The following is a 19,822-nucleotide window of genomic DNA, read 5'->3' as shown; positions in this document are numbered from 1 at the left end:
CCGTTAATGAGTATCCTTGCGGTGGGTGCTTGATAGAGCAAGAACACTCTCTCAATAAACTTTGGTCCAAAGCCAAAGGTATTTAACACCTGCCGCAAGAAAGGCCATTCTATTGAATCGAACGCCTTATTGGCGTCAAATGAAGCGATCCCTACGGTCCTATAAATAACCCCAGCCCATTGCATATACGAGAACACTTTCCGGAGGTTAATAGTGGTCGATTTCCCAGCAATAAAGCCGGTTTGGTCCGGATGTACCATTTCCTGGATTACTTAACTCAGTCTGGCTGCTATAATTTTGGCATATATCTTAGCATCTGCAGATATCAGGGAAATTGGCCTGTATGAGTCCACGCTCAGGGGGTCCTTTCCTGTTTTAGGGATAACATTAATGACCGCCTCAGTCATCGAGTGGGATAACCTACCCTCCGCTTCCATCCCCGTAAATGACTGGAGCAGGTGATTAGCCATATTTTTTCCAAAGAATCTAAGGTACTTGTTTCCTAGAACGGCCACAATCGTGAGTGATCGTGGCTCTTAATTAAGGGACACGATCCTCACGATGTGGCCGATTTTTTACAATTTTTTCACTTTGAATGACAGAAATCGGGTCAATCGGTCGGTCGCGACCAATTAAAATCGGCCGCGATGCGACCGACCGATTGACCCGATTTTTCCATAGACTTCAATGTTAAAAAATCTTTTAACATTGAAATCGGGAGGATCGCGTCGGTCTTGTGCCATTATAATGGCACAAGATGAGATGGACTTGATTAAGTCCATCTCACATAGGGTAAAATGATAAAAAAAGGTGAAATGGCCCAATATGACCCATTTCACATTTTTTATGTGCCCGCCATGACCCCACGATAGACGTCAACCCGAAGCGTGGCGAGCGCAGCGAGCCCGCGAGGGGCGGCGGTGCGCGTCCTCCGACCTTTTCATTCCCCTACTATCCACTAGGGCGTGGAGTGAGAATAGAATAGTGTGGCGAGCGCAGCGAGCCACCGAGCCCGAAGCGTGGCGAGCGCAGCGAGCCCCGCGAGGGGACGCGTATACCTGTGAAGTTAGACGCGTCCCCTCGCGGGGCTCGCTGCGCTCGCCACGCTTCGGGCTCGGTGGCTCGCTGCGCTCGCCACACTATTCTATTCTCACTCCACGCCCTAGTGGATAGTAGGGGAATGAAAAGGTCGGAGGACGCGCACCGCCGCCCCTCGCGGGCTCGCTGCGCTCGCCACGCTTCGGGTTGATGTCTATCGTGGGGTCTAGCCCACTTAGTAACATTTGGGGGGGCAATTGAAACAAATCTGGTGAAAAAAAAAAAAAAATCGGGTGAAAAATCGGTCGGTCGGATCGGTCGCATCGTATGCGACCAAATCGCATGCGATGCGATCGATCCGATTTTTTATCTTACGACCACAACGATCTAAATCGTTGTGGCCGTGCTAGGAAACAAGTACCGAATCTAAATACTTCTCCTGGTAGGCCGTCAATCCCTGGGGCTTTGCCCTGTGGCGTTGTCCTAAGGGCCTCTTCCACCTCCTCTAAGCTAAAAGGTTCTTCCAGTTTTATTTTACTCTCCTCCGCTAGAATTGGCATTTGGGGCTGATCCAGAAAGGTTTTAAGAGTTTCCATTTCTGTAGTCAGTCTAGATCTATATATCTCCTTAAAGTGTTTCCTAAACACTTTGGCTATTTCAGGGGTGGTAGTTACAATCTGACCGCTATCTGTGTAGATTTTTGTTATGGTGCCTGAGGGTGTGTCTGCCTTAACTACATATGATAAAAATGTACCTGCTTTGTTACAGTTCAAATAAAATTGGTGGGAGCTTTTTAGGATTCGAAAGCTAGCCATTATCTGTAGATGATCAAGCCATTTTTTCTGGTCATTTAGCCATACTCCTTTAGAGACCTCGCTTTTATCAAGCAAGTATCGCTGTTCAGACCCGATCATTTCCGACTCTAATACATTAGCTATGTCCCGACATTGTCTCTTTTCCCCTGCGCTATTTCCTTCATGAGAAGACCTCTGAGAAAGGCTTTAAATGTCTCCCATACTACTGTGTTACTGGTCCGGAGAAGCCCTGAAGATCAGCGTTGTGAGTATATTTTGCTTTCACAGGTTCCCCACTTTGGATTCTACAGGACAAGGGGACGGATCTTCTATCAACATAGGTATGTATGGATGTATGGGCTCCGTATGTAATAAAGTGTGTGTGTGTGTTTTTATTTAACTATTTGTACTGCTGGGGCATTACTAGTCCCAGCGGGCCCTTTATTGCCCCGCATGCTGGGACTTGTGGTTCTCCAAGTCCCAGCATGGGGTGCAGGCTTGCTGGGACTCATAGTTCCACAGCAGTATACAATAGTTCTTCTTTCTTTTTACACCAATAATCAGCTCAATGCCCACCGCCCAGGGGCATCGAAGACAGCCCCGGGCTTCAGCATGGGCAGGTAAGTTCTGGAGGGGGGGGACCCCTTCTTTGAGGGGGTCCCCACTTCCCCAGGACCCCTGTCCATGCTGACCGGTCAGGGGGACAATGCTTTGGCCTGGGGGGGCTTGTATAAAAAGTCTCCCCACGGCTGTGGCATTACCGTGCTGGCTGATTGGGCCCGGTGCTGGTTCTTTAAATACGGGGGACCCCTAGTCATTTTGTCCCCCGTATTTTGGGAACCAGGATCGGCCCTTGAGCCTGGTGCTGATTTGATAAAATCCAGGGAACCCCAACTTGTTTGTCCCTGTGATTTTATGAAACCAGGACCTGCTCTTTGAGCCCGGGGCTGGTTATGCTCAGGAGGAGGGACCCTACGCAGTTTTTTTTTCACTTTTTTGTTTTAACTCTTTTTTTTACACCAGAACCATGCACAGATCTCAATGATCTGTGCATGTTTCTGACAAATTCACAAGTCAGAACCTGGTCTATTTGTTTTGCGATTTTTAGTAACCTATACTAAAAATCGCAACCCATTAAATAGACGATTTGTAAACTTTTTAATGGGAAAACATCTGGATGCGATTTTTAGTTTTACTAAAAATCGCACCTTTAAAATGTGCGAATTCGTGGCAAAAAATGCGTTGTTTTTTTTCGAAAATCACACCCTATAACATATGTGATTTTCTGAAAATGGCCGAAAATGGCTGTTTTTGCGAAAAAAATCGCAAAAAATAAAATAAAACGCACCCTATTAAATTTCGCCCACTGTGTATCAAGGGGTTACTAACTGCTGTGTATACCTGGGGAACAACACTGTTAAAATCCACCTAATGAGAGAACACAGCAGCATCAGGCTAAGCCTATTAGCACCACAGTTGCAGTGAAATTTAATATAAATCTGCAAATTTGTTTCTAGTGACTGCCCTCCATGTTTTTTCTCTTGTCAATGAAATAGGATATTATTCCTTTACTCAGACAAAGCCTTTGCAGAGATACATGGTTTAAATATCTACTAATTTATAACACACTGTGGGCCTTATTCTAGTTCACTCTTTGAGGCAAATTCCTTATTAGCTGGACAAAACCATGTGCACTGCAGGGGGGAAGATGTAACAGGTGCAGAGAGATTTATACCCCTTTCACATTGCAGCTGTAACACGGTATATTGCCGTTTTTTTAGTGCTTTAAAACGTTTCCAGCTGCAATGTGAAAGCTACATTGTCAATTTACCGGTTACAGAAAACCGGTATTTTGACACGTGTTAAAAGCAGGATCCTACACGTTTCTGAGTCGTTTTCCCTGCAGTCTGAACAGCTCAGAAACGGTATTTGCTACAAATGATAACCACACTTGATCCCCGCCCACAAGCAGGAAAAAAAAGATTTAAAATGACATTGTATGGCTTTCTATGGGTGAAACGGGTTGAATCTGAAAGGTACAAAACGGTATTTAAACTGCAATATACCTTTACACCATGCAATATGAAAGGGGTTTAACTGGCTTTTGACCAGTTTTAAGACACGTTTAGAAAAACGGGTTGAAAGCAGGTTTTTGCAATGTGAAAGTGGTATTAGATTTGGGTGAGTTATTTTGTTTCTGTGCAGGGAAAATACGGACTGCTTTATTTTTACACTGCAATATAAATCTCACTTTGCAGAAAAACCCCACCCAAATCTAATTCTCTCTGCACATGTTACATCTGCCCCACCTGCAGTGCACATGGTTTTGTCAAGCTAAGAAGGAATATGCCTCTGTGTCACAAATGCCAGAATCATTATAGGTGCTTACAAACATAGCTGTGTACGTAAACAGCTGTATTTATAAAGAGCAATTATTTAATATCACTTGATTGTGTAATAACCTGTCATAGAGACTATTTCTGGGATGCCAACTTTAGTGTGATCATTGTAGATAAACACTGATCGGGACTTTCCCATATATTACTATTGGCAACTGTTGACATTACATTACTTCCACTGTCATGTGATGAATTAAGGTAAATAATGCAATCTCTAGGAACTAACGTCACGGGCACATAATACACCTAATTGCTATATTTACCAATAAGATTACTATTAATTAAAAAGGTGTAGTGCCGTATAACCAAACGCCTTAAAACCATCAAAACAAGAATCACGTGTGTGCATTATCAGCGAGCCGCCCTATTTTGAACGCACACATTTTTTGCCTTTTTTTTTTTCATTTCCATTCTATTTGGTTTTATATTTCGCTAGTCCTCATTATAATAAAAGATGTAATAAAAGTAAATTGTTAATAGCAATTATGTGCACCACGCACACGACAGCCTTTTCTCTCTCCTCTGTGTTAGTGTATGGTGATGACATCATCTCCAATTGTCCACTGTCGGCCAGAAGACCTGGATCCATCTCCCAGGTGTTAAAGGTTGTTACCCTGGTATTGCCGTTCACACTGGTACTAGCAGGGTTGCGGACCCAGGATGGTATATCATGGTTGGAAGGTTGACAATGGCTAGGTTGACAGTCAAAAGGTCGACATTGGGTTTTTCACATTTTTTTAGCCGACATAGGCCGACAGGTGGTATTTCGTGCCCTACCATCCACTAGGGTGTGGAGGGAGAATAGAGCATAGCGAGGGGATGCAGTACGCTTAGGTGGTGTCCATGTCGACATTCAGGACAAATAAGTGAAAAACCCATGTCTACCTTTTGACTGTCGACCTAGCCATGTTGACATAAGCTAGGCCGTCAGATCGGCTGTCTGTCCGGTCCAGCGACCTATCTGATGAACGGTAAGTGTGTATCCGATGTGCTGTGCCTGGCTTAAACCTGGGTTGGCATTTACATGTGCCTGCCTAGCTGCCCTGCCAGTCACCGACGACCTCTGCAGCTGACGCAATATGTCTGCAAACGACATTTTGTACCCAACATTTCCCTAATTGTTCCTTAACCCGAATATCATGTGTCGGGCCATGGCTACTGTTGACATTCTGAATGTCGACCAGAACCAGAGCCAGATTAAGGTCTAAATGGGCCTGGAGCTGAAAATGATCAAGGGCCTATTATGCGCAATAATAGGGGTTGTGGCCAGCACCTAATAATGTGGGGGGGGCGTGACCCCCCCACATTCTGGTTGGGTGGTCTGCTCATGGGTGAGTCTCTATTTGTGTAAATACTTTCAACTAATTATATATGCCTGGAAAAGGCAGGGGGCTGGCATAGGAAAAATGCAGGGAGATATATTGGCGGGTGCACTCCAAAGGTGTACCCGCAGGATGCCAATGTCCTAAGATATTTGCGGGGTGAGGCGGCATTCCAGTCATAAAAAGAATACTGAAAGCCGAAACTTGGTAGACAATATGTCAGCACCTTTTATGTGGTAACCTAAGTTTACCACAACATATACCCCTTATACAAATCATGCAACACAATAGTAACCCCTTATACTGTACTTGCCTCTTACACATTGTGCCACATGGAATGAGACAAAATTCACACGACTGAGCCAAAATTCACACTATGGCACACTGATTGAGTCAAAATTCACGTTATGCCACATAGATTAAGGCAAAATTCACATTTTGCCACATGGATTGAGCCAAAATACACACTATACCAGGCATGTCCAAACAGTGGCTCTCCAGCTGTTGTGGAACTACACGTCCCAGCATGCCTTGACATAGTTTAAGCATTCCCTAATTGCAAAACTGTGGCAATGCATGATGGGACTTGTAGTTCCACAGCTGGAGGGCCATAGTTTGGACATGCCTGCACTATACCAAACAGATTGAGCAATAATGCACAATATGCTTCATAAATAGGGGCATTGCGCTCCAAAAGCGCACATTAAAAATTTACACCATAATGCCCATTACATGTTAAGCCTCACATCATAATCTCCATTACGTATTATGCCAAACACCATAATTCCTATTAAAAATTATGCTACATAAGTGTTGCTTACCTACATGTTCATTGCCAGGGGCTCCATGTTCATTGCCAGGGGTTCCATGTTCATTGCCAGGGGTTCCATGCTCATTGCCAGGGGTTCCATGCTCATTGCCATGTGGGATTGCATGCTCATTGCCAAGGGGGAATACATGCTCGCGGTAACTGGGGGACAGTCGCCGCCGGGCAGAAATGACAGCCATTAACAGCCGGGCAGAGAGCAGGGGGCTGCCCGGCTGTATTCAGAGCACTGCATGTCCCGGCTATTTGAAATAATACCCCTTTCATACCAGAAAATGCAGGCAATATGGTCCCAGGATCATGCAGGGACATTCTCGGACTGGCCCCCTGCATTTTCTGTTGTGAGGGGGAGAGAAAACCACCCCGCCCCCCTTTAAACAACCAGCTATATCTTCGGAACCAACTGACCCATTTACATGTAGGCTTCGAATGATTTTGGTCCCGTCAAACTGGGTCGTTTGGTTCCAGAGAAATCTGCCCTCAAACAACATGAACAGCCATGAAATTACATTTCAGAAATGAAAAAAAAAAAAAAAATAGTTTTACCTGCAATATCTCTAGAACCAATGAACCCATATGGACCAGGTATCAGATTGAAGGCCCAGTGATTTGGGTTCGACTGAGATCAACCTCGAGTTTCTGTGATGCTGTAGGGGGAAATGGCAGCCGTTGGAACCGGCTGGAGGTCGGAATTAGCGGGTCCCATGTTATCCTATGGGGAAACGTTCCAGGTTTGCCTGGCGGTATCTCCGGTTCCCGGGGGGCTAGAGATGAGGGGCTGGTCTCGTTGGAAATCTCTGGCCCTCAGCTACAAAATGGGCCTATTTAAAGAGTGGGCCTGGAGCTATAGCTCCATCAGGCTCATTGTTAATCCGGCCCTGACCAGAACCCGATAAAAATGCATTAGCGACGTGGTGTTTACAGTGGTTCAGACTTCCCTGAAAACCCAACAGCATCTATCAAATACCAAAGTGGCAATTTCATGTCCAATGTCTCTACTACTACTGTGACATTCCTGAGGCTGCCATGCAGGGATCCATCTCCGCCTTGTGCACAGCCGCACCCATGTCACATGTAGGCCATGCCGATGATAAAACGTTTTTGTACGGAGCTCAGTTATGTTGCGCTCCTTAGGAAAATGCACTAGGAAGTATAAGGGGAATTACCTACATGCTGCATTCCTCGGCTTCCCTGTGATGTGAAGGTGTAAAACCTGAAATACTAGGAGTTCCCATTGTGGGTAACGCTGACTGGTGAGTGAAGACGAAACCAGAAGCCTGTCCTATGGGAACATGATAAATAGGACCAGCCACAGTCTCTCCTCAGCACATAAACCAGAGGACGCCTGCAACATGCAGGCAAAGTGTGGGCGCTATCCCTTGGAAGCCAAAGCTGTCGGTGTCCTGCAACATGGACGGATTAAGGTAGTGTCATCGTATACATTCATAGAATTGTGCAAACTAAGGAGGTAATTCTGGTTCGCAAGCAGCACTGCTTCCCCCTCTCACCCTGGGCCTTATTCTAGTTCACTCTTTCTGACAAAATCCTTCTTAGATGGACAAAACCATGTGCACTGCAGGTGGGGCATATGTAAAATGTGCAGAGAGAATTAGATTTGGGTGAGTTATTTTGTTTCTGTGCAGGGTAAATACTGGCTGCTTTATTTTTACACTGCAATATAGATCTCCCTTGGAAGTAAAACCCCACCCAAATCTAATTCTCTCTGCACAAGTTACATCTGCCCCACCTGCAGTGCACATGGTTTTGTCCATCTAAGAAGGATTTTGTCAGAAAGAGTGAACTAGAATAAGGCCCCATGTGCCCCGCACGGCTGTAAATGTTCTCTCGGTGCGAGGATCAAATCATTCCCCGACCATCAAAGGATTTGGAGCGTACAGGCAAAACAAAGTCACTCTCAGGCGCCATAGTTTTGTGTGTTTCCTGTATGGGAACAAGGGGATCAGCTGACATGCGGGGGACCGAGTAAATCAGAATCGCCACCTGAACGTCAAACCCTTTCCCAACTTTGCCCTAAAATGATGCTATTTATTGATGATGCTGCTACCCTGATACAACGCTGTTAAAAACCCCTGAACACACTTTAGTCTCTTGTGGCCATATAAGATGTAAAGAATTGACTTAGCAACATCTGTAACCATAGACAGAAACTGTACACTGCACTGATTGTTTCCGTGGGTGTAGAGTTTGGTAAAGTGAGTCTTTTCTTTCATATGGCAACAGCTATCTCCGAGTCGTCAGCAGGCAATTTCAGGCAGACGTCCTCTTCAAGGAGAAAACTTACTAAAACTTCTGAAAATCAATTGACATGATGTTGTCAATAGCAACCAGATCCTGTCTATCATTTCTCTATGGCCTCTTAGAAAATGATAGACAGATTCTGATTGGTTTCTATGGGTATTATCCCTTCTTTTCATTTTAAAAAGATTTATTAGAAATGATTATTTTGTAAGAATATAATTTTTTAAGAATCATTATAAGTCCTATCTCCCTTCTGGAGAGGGTGGAAGTATTTGCTACACAGGTAGGAAGGGATTGTTACTGTCTTGGGCAAATTGAAGACAATATTTTTCATTCGTTATTTTGACAGATTAACATATTTACCATTCTCTGGTCGGACCACAATGATATACCGATTTACCGGAAGTTTGAAGAATTCAAGAAGTTGGATGTGAGTGTGCACGCTCAGACATAGGGCCTTATTCGAGTTCACTCTTTCTGACAAAATCCTTCTTAGATGGACAAAACCATGTGCACTGCAGGTGGGGCAGATGTAACGTGCAGATCTAATTAGATTTGGGTGCACCTCCTCCCAGGTCTTCGAAATCAACCTCATTCCCTTACTGTCCTCACTAGAATCCACCTCTAAGTCATGGATGGCTTTTGACATCTCCTGGCTGGGGCGCATGGCTGCCTTCAAGATGTCCCTCCTCCCGAAACTGATGTATCTATTTAGAACTATTCCGTATATATTCCCCAAAAAACTTCTCCATAAAGCTTCTCGTATAATGATGTCCTATATATGGGCCTCCAAGCCCCCTAAGATAGCTCGCTCACGCCTTTCCCTTCCCAGAGCGTTTGGGGGACTGGACATACCAGACTTATCTCTCTACCACTCAGCGTGCCTTCTTGCCTCCATCAAATACTATTGTGCAAAAGAAACCCCTACTAGTTGGGTTACCCTCGAGCAGGCGGCTTCGCCCAATATCCCCCTGTCAGAATTAATTAAAATCCCTAGACAGGCTAGACCATCACCCCTACCCCTTCTCCCTACTACCAGGGCCACGCTAACGGCTTGGGACCAGTTACTATCCTCCCTACCCAATCCCCTAATTCTCCTTCCCTCGCTACCCTTAACCATAGTAGCCAAATTACTGCCAAACTGTTCCCTTAGGAACTGGAGGATGTGCGGTATTTCTACCCTAGGCGAAGTCTTAGAATCTAACAAAATCCTCCCCTTCTCAACCCTTCAGAAACAGTTCGGCCTCCCTGCTGCTGAATACCTTCACCACCTACAGCTCGCCCACTGGTGGAAGGCTCTTTCTCCAACCTATACTCCTCCAGACGAGAGAACCCAGACGATTGCAAATAGACCCCTTAGGTTTTCCTCCTCGAGAGATATCTCTTTCTGGTACAAGACCCTAGTCTCCCCGGTTACGTTCTCTAAATCACCTGCCCATCTAAAGTGGGAAACTGACCTTAATAGGACGATCTCTACCTCTCAGTGGAGCCAGATCTTTCTATCATCCTATAGGATGTCCCGTTGTCTGAATCACACTGAGATGCAATTTAAACTTATTAACAGGCTATACCTCACACCAGATAGACTACATCTCTTTTGGCCCGAGTGCTCCAATCAATGTTGGCGCTCATGTGGTGCGGTAGGGAATATATTTCATGTTTTCTGGACATGCCCTGCGATACAGCAATATTGGGTCGAGGTATTTGTCATTATCTCCAAAATCCTGAAACTCACTATGTCACCAGAACCAGCGATTGCTTTACTCCACTTGTTCCCTAAAGAGATACCTGATGACAAGGCCTATGTTATAGGGCATATCTTGATCGCCGCCAGGGCTGCCCTGGCTCAGTGCTGGAAAAGGTCAGACCCCCCCCCCCCCCATTGCTAAAGTCATCGGGAAAATTAATTACCACTTCCAAATGGAAACTGACTCTATCCTGTATGCGCCATCAGCGAACTCCCCACATATTAAATGGCTCCCATGGCATACCTTTATTACGGAGAGCCCTGACGCTTCTCGCCTTCCCTCCCTTACCCAAGTAGAACCCACACGGTTCAGTTTAAGTGAGACCCAAGAGGATACTCCTAGCAGTCCGACCCCCAGCTCTCCTTAGACTTGACTGTGTCCTCCACACCCTTACCACTAGGTCCTTGGGTCCACCGTGTAGATTGCTTGCCTCACCCTGGGTAGGTAGGCTCCATTCCAGGTCTCTATAGGACTAAAAATATATGGTGTGTCTAGTAAACCCGAACTCATGGGATTTGGTTGCCGCTTTTCTCCTTATATCCCTCCCAGGCAATAGGATGGTTGTTATGCCCCACCCGGGATATTTAACTGTTATATTTAACTGTTATATTTAATTGTTATATTTTCTTTTGTGTGATATCGCTACTTCTACAATTACGTAGCCGACTCTTGTACTTGACTGTTATGTACTTGTATGCGAGCTTGTTCACATGTACTTACCAGTGCTGGACCCCTCCCCTTCCCTGTTTTCTTTTCTGTACCCCCCTTATTCCCTGCTCAAATAAAGATCTATTGAAGTTAAAAAAAAAAAAAATTAGATTTGGGTGGGGTTTTACTTCAAAGTGAGATCTATATTGCAGTGTAAAATAAAGCAGTCAGTATTTAACCTGCACAGAATCACAAAAAAATCACCAAATCTATTTCTATCTGCACATGTTACATCTGCCCCCCTGCAGTGCACATGGTTTTGTCCAGCTAAGAAGGAATTTGTCAGAAAGAGTGAACTCGAATAAGGCCCATAGAGAGATGTTTGTCATGTAGATATCAGGACAGTTTTGCTGTATGTAATTTAAAAGTTGCATAGTAAATACTGCCACATTTATGTGAAAGTCTGTCACACACACTAGTCCCTGCAGTGGCATAACAATAGCCCCACAGACCGTGCGGCGGCAGGGAGGCGCTGAGAAAGTGTGGGCCCTGGGGGTCTACGGAGCTATTGTTACCCGCTGCCATCTACCGGAACCCTCCGGGCCATCTGTCTGCTGTCCTGGCTCCTGCTGCTAAAAAATAATGTGACACTCACAAAATGGCTGCCCTCATAAAGCAGACAGTTTTTTAGGATGCTAGAGGAGGTGGCAGCCTCTTCTAGCATCCTTAAAAACGGTCTGCTGTGTTAACTCTACTTGGGGGGGGGGGGGGGTTCTGCCAAAATTTTCGGTATAAAATACTTTATATATATCATCTTATTTCAATAAAAAATAATGGGTCAGATGCACTATGCTTCAAAAGTGATAAAATGGAGAGTGATAAACCACCAGCCAATCAGCTCTTGCCTCATATTTTTCAAACACAGTCTGTGACATGGTAGGTAGGAGCTGATTGGCTGGCTGTTTATCACTCTCCATTTTACTTTTGAAGCTTAGTGCATCTGGCCCACAAGTCCCAAGTGATATCACAAGTCATAAAAATTTGTATTGAAAAATGACCAGTCTGTTTCATATCATAATAAAAATGGCTGACTGAGTCCCGTGTTTATTTTACCTCACAGAGAGAGCTGAGACGGAAGTTCCCTCTGGAGTCCGGGCTGTTCCGGAAATCAGACAATATGATCCCCAAACTGAGAGGTAACGAGCCATCGCCATCAAACGGGAAGGTCTTGAGGCACTGAGACAATCCGGCTGTTGTGGAACTACAAGTCCCAGCATGAGAACTGATCCTAACTGTCATTTTTTAACAGTTTACAGGATTTACTCAAATGATTGGCCTATTGAAGATGGGATGTTGCTATGGGCAACCAATCAGAATCTACCTATTATCTTTGAGAAGATGCTAAATAAGTAGATTCTGATAGGTTACCTATAGCAACATTCCATCTTCTATAGAACTCCCATCTTAGTAAATAAGCCCCCAAAGACTATAACATGGGAGTTCGGTGCTAATTGGCTGGTACTTTGGGCATAATTCAGACCTGATCGCTGGGCTGCGAATCTTTGGAGCCTAATGATCAGGTGAACTTCACACACGCTAATTCCCCCCCATGTGCACGGCTGTGGATTCGTACGCAGCCACGCACACAGGGTGAAATACGCTCACCAGTGATTGGATTTACACCTGTTCGCAGCGCCAAGTAAGCCAGGGCTCACTCGGTGCTGTGATGGCCGTGGTGAAGAGGCAGCTGATTTCCCGCTGTCAATCACACCGCAAGGGGCCTGTGATGGCACAGAGGGCTCACACATCCGCAGTGCTCCAATGATTGCCATGGCTGCGAATCACAGAATGCAGGGCTGAATCGGGCTCCTTATATCTCTTCAAGTGTTAGTAAGTAGACCCGCTATATGTCCAGCTGTTATTACAAACCGCCGGAGGGCCCTAGTTTGGACGGGATACGGTCATTTGGACTACAGAATGATGGTCGACAGTCATTAGGTTGACAACATCAGTTCGACATGGGAAAAGGTCAACATGGGTCTAGGTCGACATAGAAAAAGGTGAACATGGTTCTAGATCAAAGGTCAATAGTTCGACAGGTCGTTAGTTTGACAGGTCATTAGTTTGACAATGTCTAGGTCGACAGTCAAAAGGTGAACATGGGGTTTTTCACTGTTTTTAGCCGACATGTGGCGACAGGCGGTATTTCATGCCCTACCATCCACTAGGGCATGGCGAGCGCAGCAAACGATGTGAGGGGATGTGATGCACTTGAAACTGTGTCCATGTCGACTGTGTTGACATTCAGGTAAAAAAACTGTGAAAAACCCCATGTCGACCTTTTGACTGTCGACATACTGTACACATTGTCGAACTAATGACCTTTCGACCTAGAACCATGACGACCTTTTCCCATGTCGACCTAATGGTGGCGACCATCATGCTGTAGACCAAATGATCCCAACCCGTTCGGACATGCCTGGTGACTGTTCTAGGTCCATAGAAAGATATTGATCATTCACTATTTGTAATGACATTCACCATTTATACCCACGGCATGCAAGGTTAATATCACCCATATTGCTGAGCCTTAAGAGACACGACATGGGCCCTTATTCTGATCGGTGCGGCCGGATCCGATTATGCGGCCAGGACCGTGCGTGCAAAACCCCGCCTTCCATACGGATCGCCAACTCCGTCCGTACGCGGTAAGAAGCTGGCCGAACGGACCGCACGTGTATTTTCTCACAGAATACGCCTCCTCCATCTCAGGGAACCTCCCCCATCATTCGATGGTCGCAGACCATCGAATGCAGGACCGTGTGCTCCACCAGCTCCCGCAACCTCAGACCACACGGACATTTCTCCGTGCAAAAGCAGGGATCTGGGCGGGCAGCTGACATCCGGCGATGTCATATGTCCGCCCCCTACACGTGCGTCACGCCCGCATTACCATACGTACGCCCAGCGTTTACATGGGAACGCCCATGAAACGCGGGGCGTATGCATATGGTAATGAGCCCAAATAGCCCTTCACGCCCCTCTCCACCCCCTGCTTGGAGTGTTCACATATCATGCGGGATTTGGCCGTACGCCCCGCTCGCACATGCGCAGAGACGTCTCTGCACATGCGCAGACACAAAACATCGGCGGCACGAACGCACGCGGATATTACCGCACCGATCAGAATAAGGGCCATAGAGAGATCTCATTATCACAGACAAATGTCTTATCCGCATCTGAAATCAAACTATCCCGATACTAAAGTTCCTAAAACCGGGAGATGTCTAAAAAAAAAGAGAGTGCAGAAGTGGACTAACGGAGCCGATCATTTCAACCAATCAGCTTTGAGATAGCATTGATCGCGTATAGTCAATAAAATGACAAGCAGAAGGCGATTGGTTGCTATGGGAAACTTCTCCCTTCTTCACTGCTTAATACAGGCATGTCCAAAGTCAGTCCTGGGGGCCAAATGCGGCCCGTGCTGTAATTTCAAGCGGTCCGCAGCCTCCCGCTGGAAGCGGGCAGAGCATCAGATGTGGGAAGCACAGCACAGGACACTAAAGGTGGGGCCCCGGCGAGAGCGCCTTTACCTTGCTGTCTGCTGCAGTGAGGTGCCGGCCGTCACACAGATGTGTTTGGCGTCCTACCCCTGCTGCTGCAATCGTATATCACCCTACTCCACAATCACAGTGACAGCAGTGTTTGGGGACGGGGGGAGAAAGGGGGAAGCTTGTTCCTGTAACATGCAGAGTGGAGGAGGGCAGCAGCGGGAGCCCAAGCATCTCCTGTCCTTGTAGTGCCTGCTTTGCCTCTCCTTCCTCTGGCTCACACAAGGGGTTGGGAAACATACAGAGAAGGGAGGGGGCAGAGTGGGGGACATACAGTGAAGGAGGGTCAGGCTGGGGGACATATACAGTGAATGGGGGTCATACAGTGAAGGAGGGTCAGGCTTGGGGACATACAATGAATGGAGGCACTGATGGACATTAAGAGAAGGGGGCAGGCTGGGGGACAGAGTGAATGGGTGCAGAGTGGGGAACATACAGTGAATGGGGGACATACAGTGAAGGAGGGGCAGGCTGGGGGACATACAGTGAATAGGGGCAGGCTGGGGGAAATACAGTGAAGAGGCAGGCTGAGGGAGATAGAGTGAATGGGGGCAGAGTGGGGGACCATTCTGATGTGATTAATGATCCAAAGAATGTCAGGCTGAATGGTCGGCCCCCCACATTTACACTTCACCAAATCTGGCCCTCGTCGCAAAAAGTTTGGACACCCCTTGCTTAATACAACAACCCCATAGTAGGTATTTGTGAATTCCTTTTTTGTGTGTGGTCAGTTATATTGTGGGTTTTATAGGCACCCTGTTAGTTGTAATAGTGTGTTTGTGTTTTCTATGTAACCTGTCCGTCGTACTGATACATTTAGTCCTATTCACTTCCTCCATAGGTGCAAACAAGCTGCTCTGCTGCAATTCCGGTCAGGGGTGTTATTCCCTGTATGGCCGCGCCTCTTAATCACGTGTCTCCTCCTCCCTGCAGACGTGCCACTCATCAGAATCACCCGCAATACCACTCGCTTCATGCAGAGGCTGCGCCTGCTGGAGAGTTATTCCCAGGAGCTGCTGAACGCCGACAGCAAAATATCCCAATGTGACGCAGTGATCTCGTTCTTCACTCCCACCAGCAGCAACCTTAATCCAAGCTTCCCCCAAAACAGGTCAGTCTCCAGTCATTGCACCCCTCACTATCATTAGGTGGACATGACTGAAGATCGACATGGGTTATTAGTTTGACAATCAGTTAGACATGGTGAAAGTCAACAGTCAAAAGGCCTAGTTGCTGTGTATCCAATGAGCCATACCCATCAGGAGCCTTCTAATCTTGGCTTTACCCACTTCCGTCCTTAAGTGGCAGTCCCAGCAGGTCAAGTTTTCAGGATTTCACTAAACATACATAGGTATACTAGTTATATACCTTGCATTGACTTTTATACTTTGTATGATACTTTCGCTTATAAGCTACTTCTGTGATGCCCATAGATCTTATTTGTTATTTTACTGGTTACGTTACTTTTTCTTAAACTACCAATAAAAATTACTGAAAGTAAAATTCAGTTTTGTAGTTTCACCTCTGCTTACATGGTAGGAAATCCTGAAAACATGAACTGCTGGAGAGAGCAAGGTAAAGAAAAACAAACAATGCTAATTGAAGGATCCCAGGAAATAGTTATGTAGGGTAGAGCTGCATGGAGCAAGTCACATCCTAAGGATAGCCCTGTAGAGAAACGTGCATTCATTTATCCAACGCTATTATTTCTCTGCATAAATTATATTCGCTAAGCTGAAGAATAAATATACTGGCCGATTATGCAATACAATGCTGCCCCTAGTGGGCAAATTGATATTTAATTCGGTACTTGTGTATTATCACGGCGCCACCGATTTCCATTGCAGGGCATTGTACAACCACGAAATCGCGTTGCATCGCATGCGATTGTACCCGATTTTTATTTGTACAGGCACCCAGATGCCTGATTCCTATGTGAAATGCCCCCCCAGACCCGATTTTTAATTGTATCCCCACCCTGATGGGTAATGACTGTGTAAAGCCCCCCATTGTTAATGCCACCCCACAATCAACGTCAACCCGAAGTGTGGCGAGCGCAGCGGTACGCGTCATCCGACCTTTTCATACCACCACTATCCACGTCAGCGTGGAGTTGATTTTAAATAGTGTGGCGAGCGCAGCGAGGCCCGCGCATTACACGTGCGCTCGCCACACTATATAAAATCAACTTCACGCCGACGTGGATAGTGGGGGTATGAAAAGGCCGGAGGACGCATACCGCCGCCCCTCGCTGCGCTCACCACGCTTCGGGTTGGCGTTGATAGTGGGGTGGCGTTAACAATGGGGGGGGGGGCATTTAACATAGTCATTACCCATCAGGGTGGGTGTACAATGTTAAATGCCCCCCCACTATCAACGCCACCCCACTATCAACGCCAACCCGAAGTGTGGTGAGCGCAGCGAGGGGCAGCGGTACGCGTCCTCCGACCTTTTCAAACCCCCACTATCCACGTCGGCGTGGAGTTGATTTTATATAGTGTGGCGAGCGCAGCGAGCCCCGCGTATTACTTATGAAGTAATGCGCGTCCCCTCGCGGGCCTTATAATGGCATGCGTTGCGATATTAAAATTGCACACTCATCCCGGGGAAAGGCTCAAATCGGATACCTTAATTAGTGGTATGCGATAATACACAAGTACCTTTAATTCTGTATGCAGGGATTTAATTGAGGATACACTGTTCATTAAAAACGTATTTCAGTTCCAGTCAGTCCACAATTAATTTTATAAAAGACTATATGATTCTTGAGATATTTTTATGAATAAGTGGAAACCAATTTTCCTTTAGGATGTATTAAACATTGTTTTATCGCAAAACGCGTTATTCTGCGTATTAAAGCGTATGATGTGATGGGTCAAACTATCTGGTTGCAGCTTAATGATTATGCCATCGGACATCAGGGAGCGACAGAAGAGAGAAAAGCCAAGACAACTACCCAAGGCCCCAGCCACCGAACCTATAGTGTCCCAGATGTACGTGTGTCTCGAGGACTATGAGACCAAAGACACCAAGAACCGCCCTTTCATGGTGAAACGCAATGAGCATCTGGGAGTGTTGATTAAGGAAAGTTTAGGTGAGAGACGGTCTACTGTTACCACCCAATTAGCTGGTATAATATATGCATTAAGGTCACTCAGAGCGTCTGTTAACGCCCACAATTCCATTTCAGGCTGGTGGTTGGTGGAGAATGAAGAGAAACATCTGGCCTGGTTCCCGGCTCCTTTCCTCAAGGCTCTAGAGATGAATGATGACAAAGACTCCGGAATGGACTCTGATGACGAGGGTAAGAGGTGACCGGTGTCTCCGACAATAGGCCTCCTATAGATTTGCAGCTCCCAGGTGTATAATTACCGATCACCTCTTTTCCAGCGATCCGTTACTACACAACGATGGCTTACGAAGCCCTGAGCTCGGATGAAGTCTCCATCAATAAAGGGGTCCTGGTTGAGGTCATTGAGAAGTCAAACAATGGATGGTGGCTGATCAGGTAGGGAAGCTTAGGGTGTGCATTAAAGTGGAATAAACTCCATCTCATTATAAGAATGGAAACAATTCTGTAGATTTTCTTTGACAATAATGTCGTTTTTTATAGATTCCTCTGTACTCTTCTTTCCCTACCAGGTATAATGGAAAAACTGGATTTGTCCCAGCTATGTATTTGAAGCATTACCGAAACGGTCACCAGCTTCAGCTCTTGATGAATCCAGGAAACTTATCTTCTACCTCAAACCTGTATAAAGCCTCCAGCACGATGGATTTGGGCAGTACGACTGGGGCATGGAGAGATGAAGCAGAGTGTAGTGTGGCTGCTGCCGGTTATTCTGAAAAGATTTATAAAAACAAACTTGACCGAAAGAAGTCCAGGTCCATCTGTGGCTTGCCGTCAATAAACCAATATGGCTTCCATGCCGCTCTTCCTGAATTGAAACCGAGGGAGGTTGCCGACAGCTTTGCAACAGGGTGGGCAGCCAAGCTTCAAAGGAAAGACGCCAATCCATCTCCACCTTCCAACTCTGATGTTTTACCAGCGGCCCACGACCAGCCCATTGTCCTTCCACGGAAGCAGTCATCAGTAGAAGGCTTAGACATGGATGAAAGTACTGAGGCGCCTACTATGTACCCGAATCTCCAACTTGCTCCAGTGACCCCTCAGATTCCTAAACGACCCGGGCAACATGAGATACTCCACAAGTGCACAACAGTGACCAGGAAAGCCCTGCAGGTGAAAGAGGCATCTGCTGAGCCAGTCTAGAACAGCAGATCTCATATTGTTTGTTTGTTAGCGGAGCCCCAAGTTTCGGTGTTTTACTATTCCCCAAAGAGATGTTTCTCAGTCATATTTATTGAACATTTAGTGATCAGGAGACCCCAAATCAAGATTCAGGAATCGTGTCCAAGACCTACAAGCAGCAAACTTCTCAGAGAGTTGGCCATCAAAAAACTTTTTTAGAGACTTCTAATGAATCTATGCCAGAATTGTGATTTTTTTTTTTTTTTTACTATTTATTATATTGTCTGCTATTTCATGAGCTGTATTCAGCAAATGGTATATTACATATGATGTGTTGGCCTCCGATATGGTAGGAGAAAGTCAGGAGAGGTTGGGGAAGGGACCAGAAAGTGCCCTGCGTATGTAATGTAGGAATATGGAGAAGAATGAACTGTTTAATACTGTGAAGCATTTGATGATTAAAGCTGAAATGATTAAAAATGTAATATATAAACAAGTTCATTCCCTGCAAGTTATTGAACCGATAAATGCAGCAAGCAACCGGTCTCATACTGAGCTGGTAATCTAGGAACAATAAAAATAATGTAATAGGCGAAACCAGTGCTTACAGCTTCTCATCATAACATAATATGTGGACATGTAGAAGTGAATCCTGTCCCTCACCAAATGTGGCCCGTGCTGTCATTTCAAGCGGCCCGCAGCCTCCCGCTGGAAGCGGGCAGAGCATCAGATGTGGGAAGCACAGCACAGGACACTAAAGGTGGGGCCCTGGCGAGCGTGCCTTTACCTTGCTGTCTGCTGCAGTGAGGAGGTGCCGTCCGCCACAGTCAGATGTCATTGGCGTCCTACCCCTGCTGCTGCAATCATATATCACCCTACTCCACAATCACAGCGACAGCAGTGTTTGGGGACGGGGGGAGAAAGG

At 46.1% G+C, this 19,822-nt stretch overlaps 1 protein-coding gene across 1 annotated transcript in view; it reads left to right on the top strand.

Moving 5' to 3' along the window:
- The window catches only part of LOC146019934 (uncharacterized), a 43,400-nt gene extending 24,279 nt beyond the window's left edge, over positions 1-19,121 (top strand). Inside the window, exons 9-15 of the mRNA XM_083152605.1 lie at positions 8,988-9,068; positions 12,155-12,230; positions 15,579-15,756; positions 17,540-17,739; positions 17,836-17,949; positions 18,036-18,153; positions 18,288-19,121. Coding sequence (XP_083008731.1) covers positions 8,988-9,068; positions 12,155-12,230; positions 15,579-15,756; positions 17,540-17,739; positions 17,836-17,949; positions 18,036-18,153; positions 18,288-18,918 — 1,398 coding nt within the window. The 3' untranslated portion in view covers positions 18,919-19,121. The remainder of the gene's footprint in view (positions 1-8,987; positions 9,069-12,154; positions 12,231-15,578; positions 15,757-17,539; positions 17,740-17,835; positions 17,950-18,035; positions 18,154-18,287) is intronic.
- Positions 19,122-19,822: the final 701 nt, after the last annotated feature.

Source organism: Crinia signifera, chromosome 7 (genome assembly GCF_055691185.1).
Source record: "Crinia signifera chromosome 7, ASM5569118v1, whole genome shotgun sequence".
NCBI lineage: Eukaryota > Metazoa > Chordata > Amphibia > Anura > Myobatrachidae > Crinia > Crinia signifera.
Note: the sequence above shows the minus strand (reverse complement) of the source record. Positions and strands in the feature narration are given on the sequence as shown.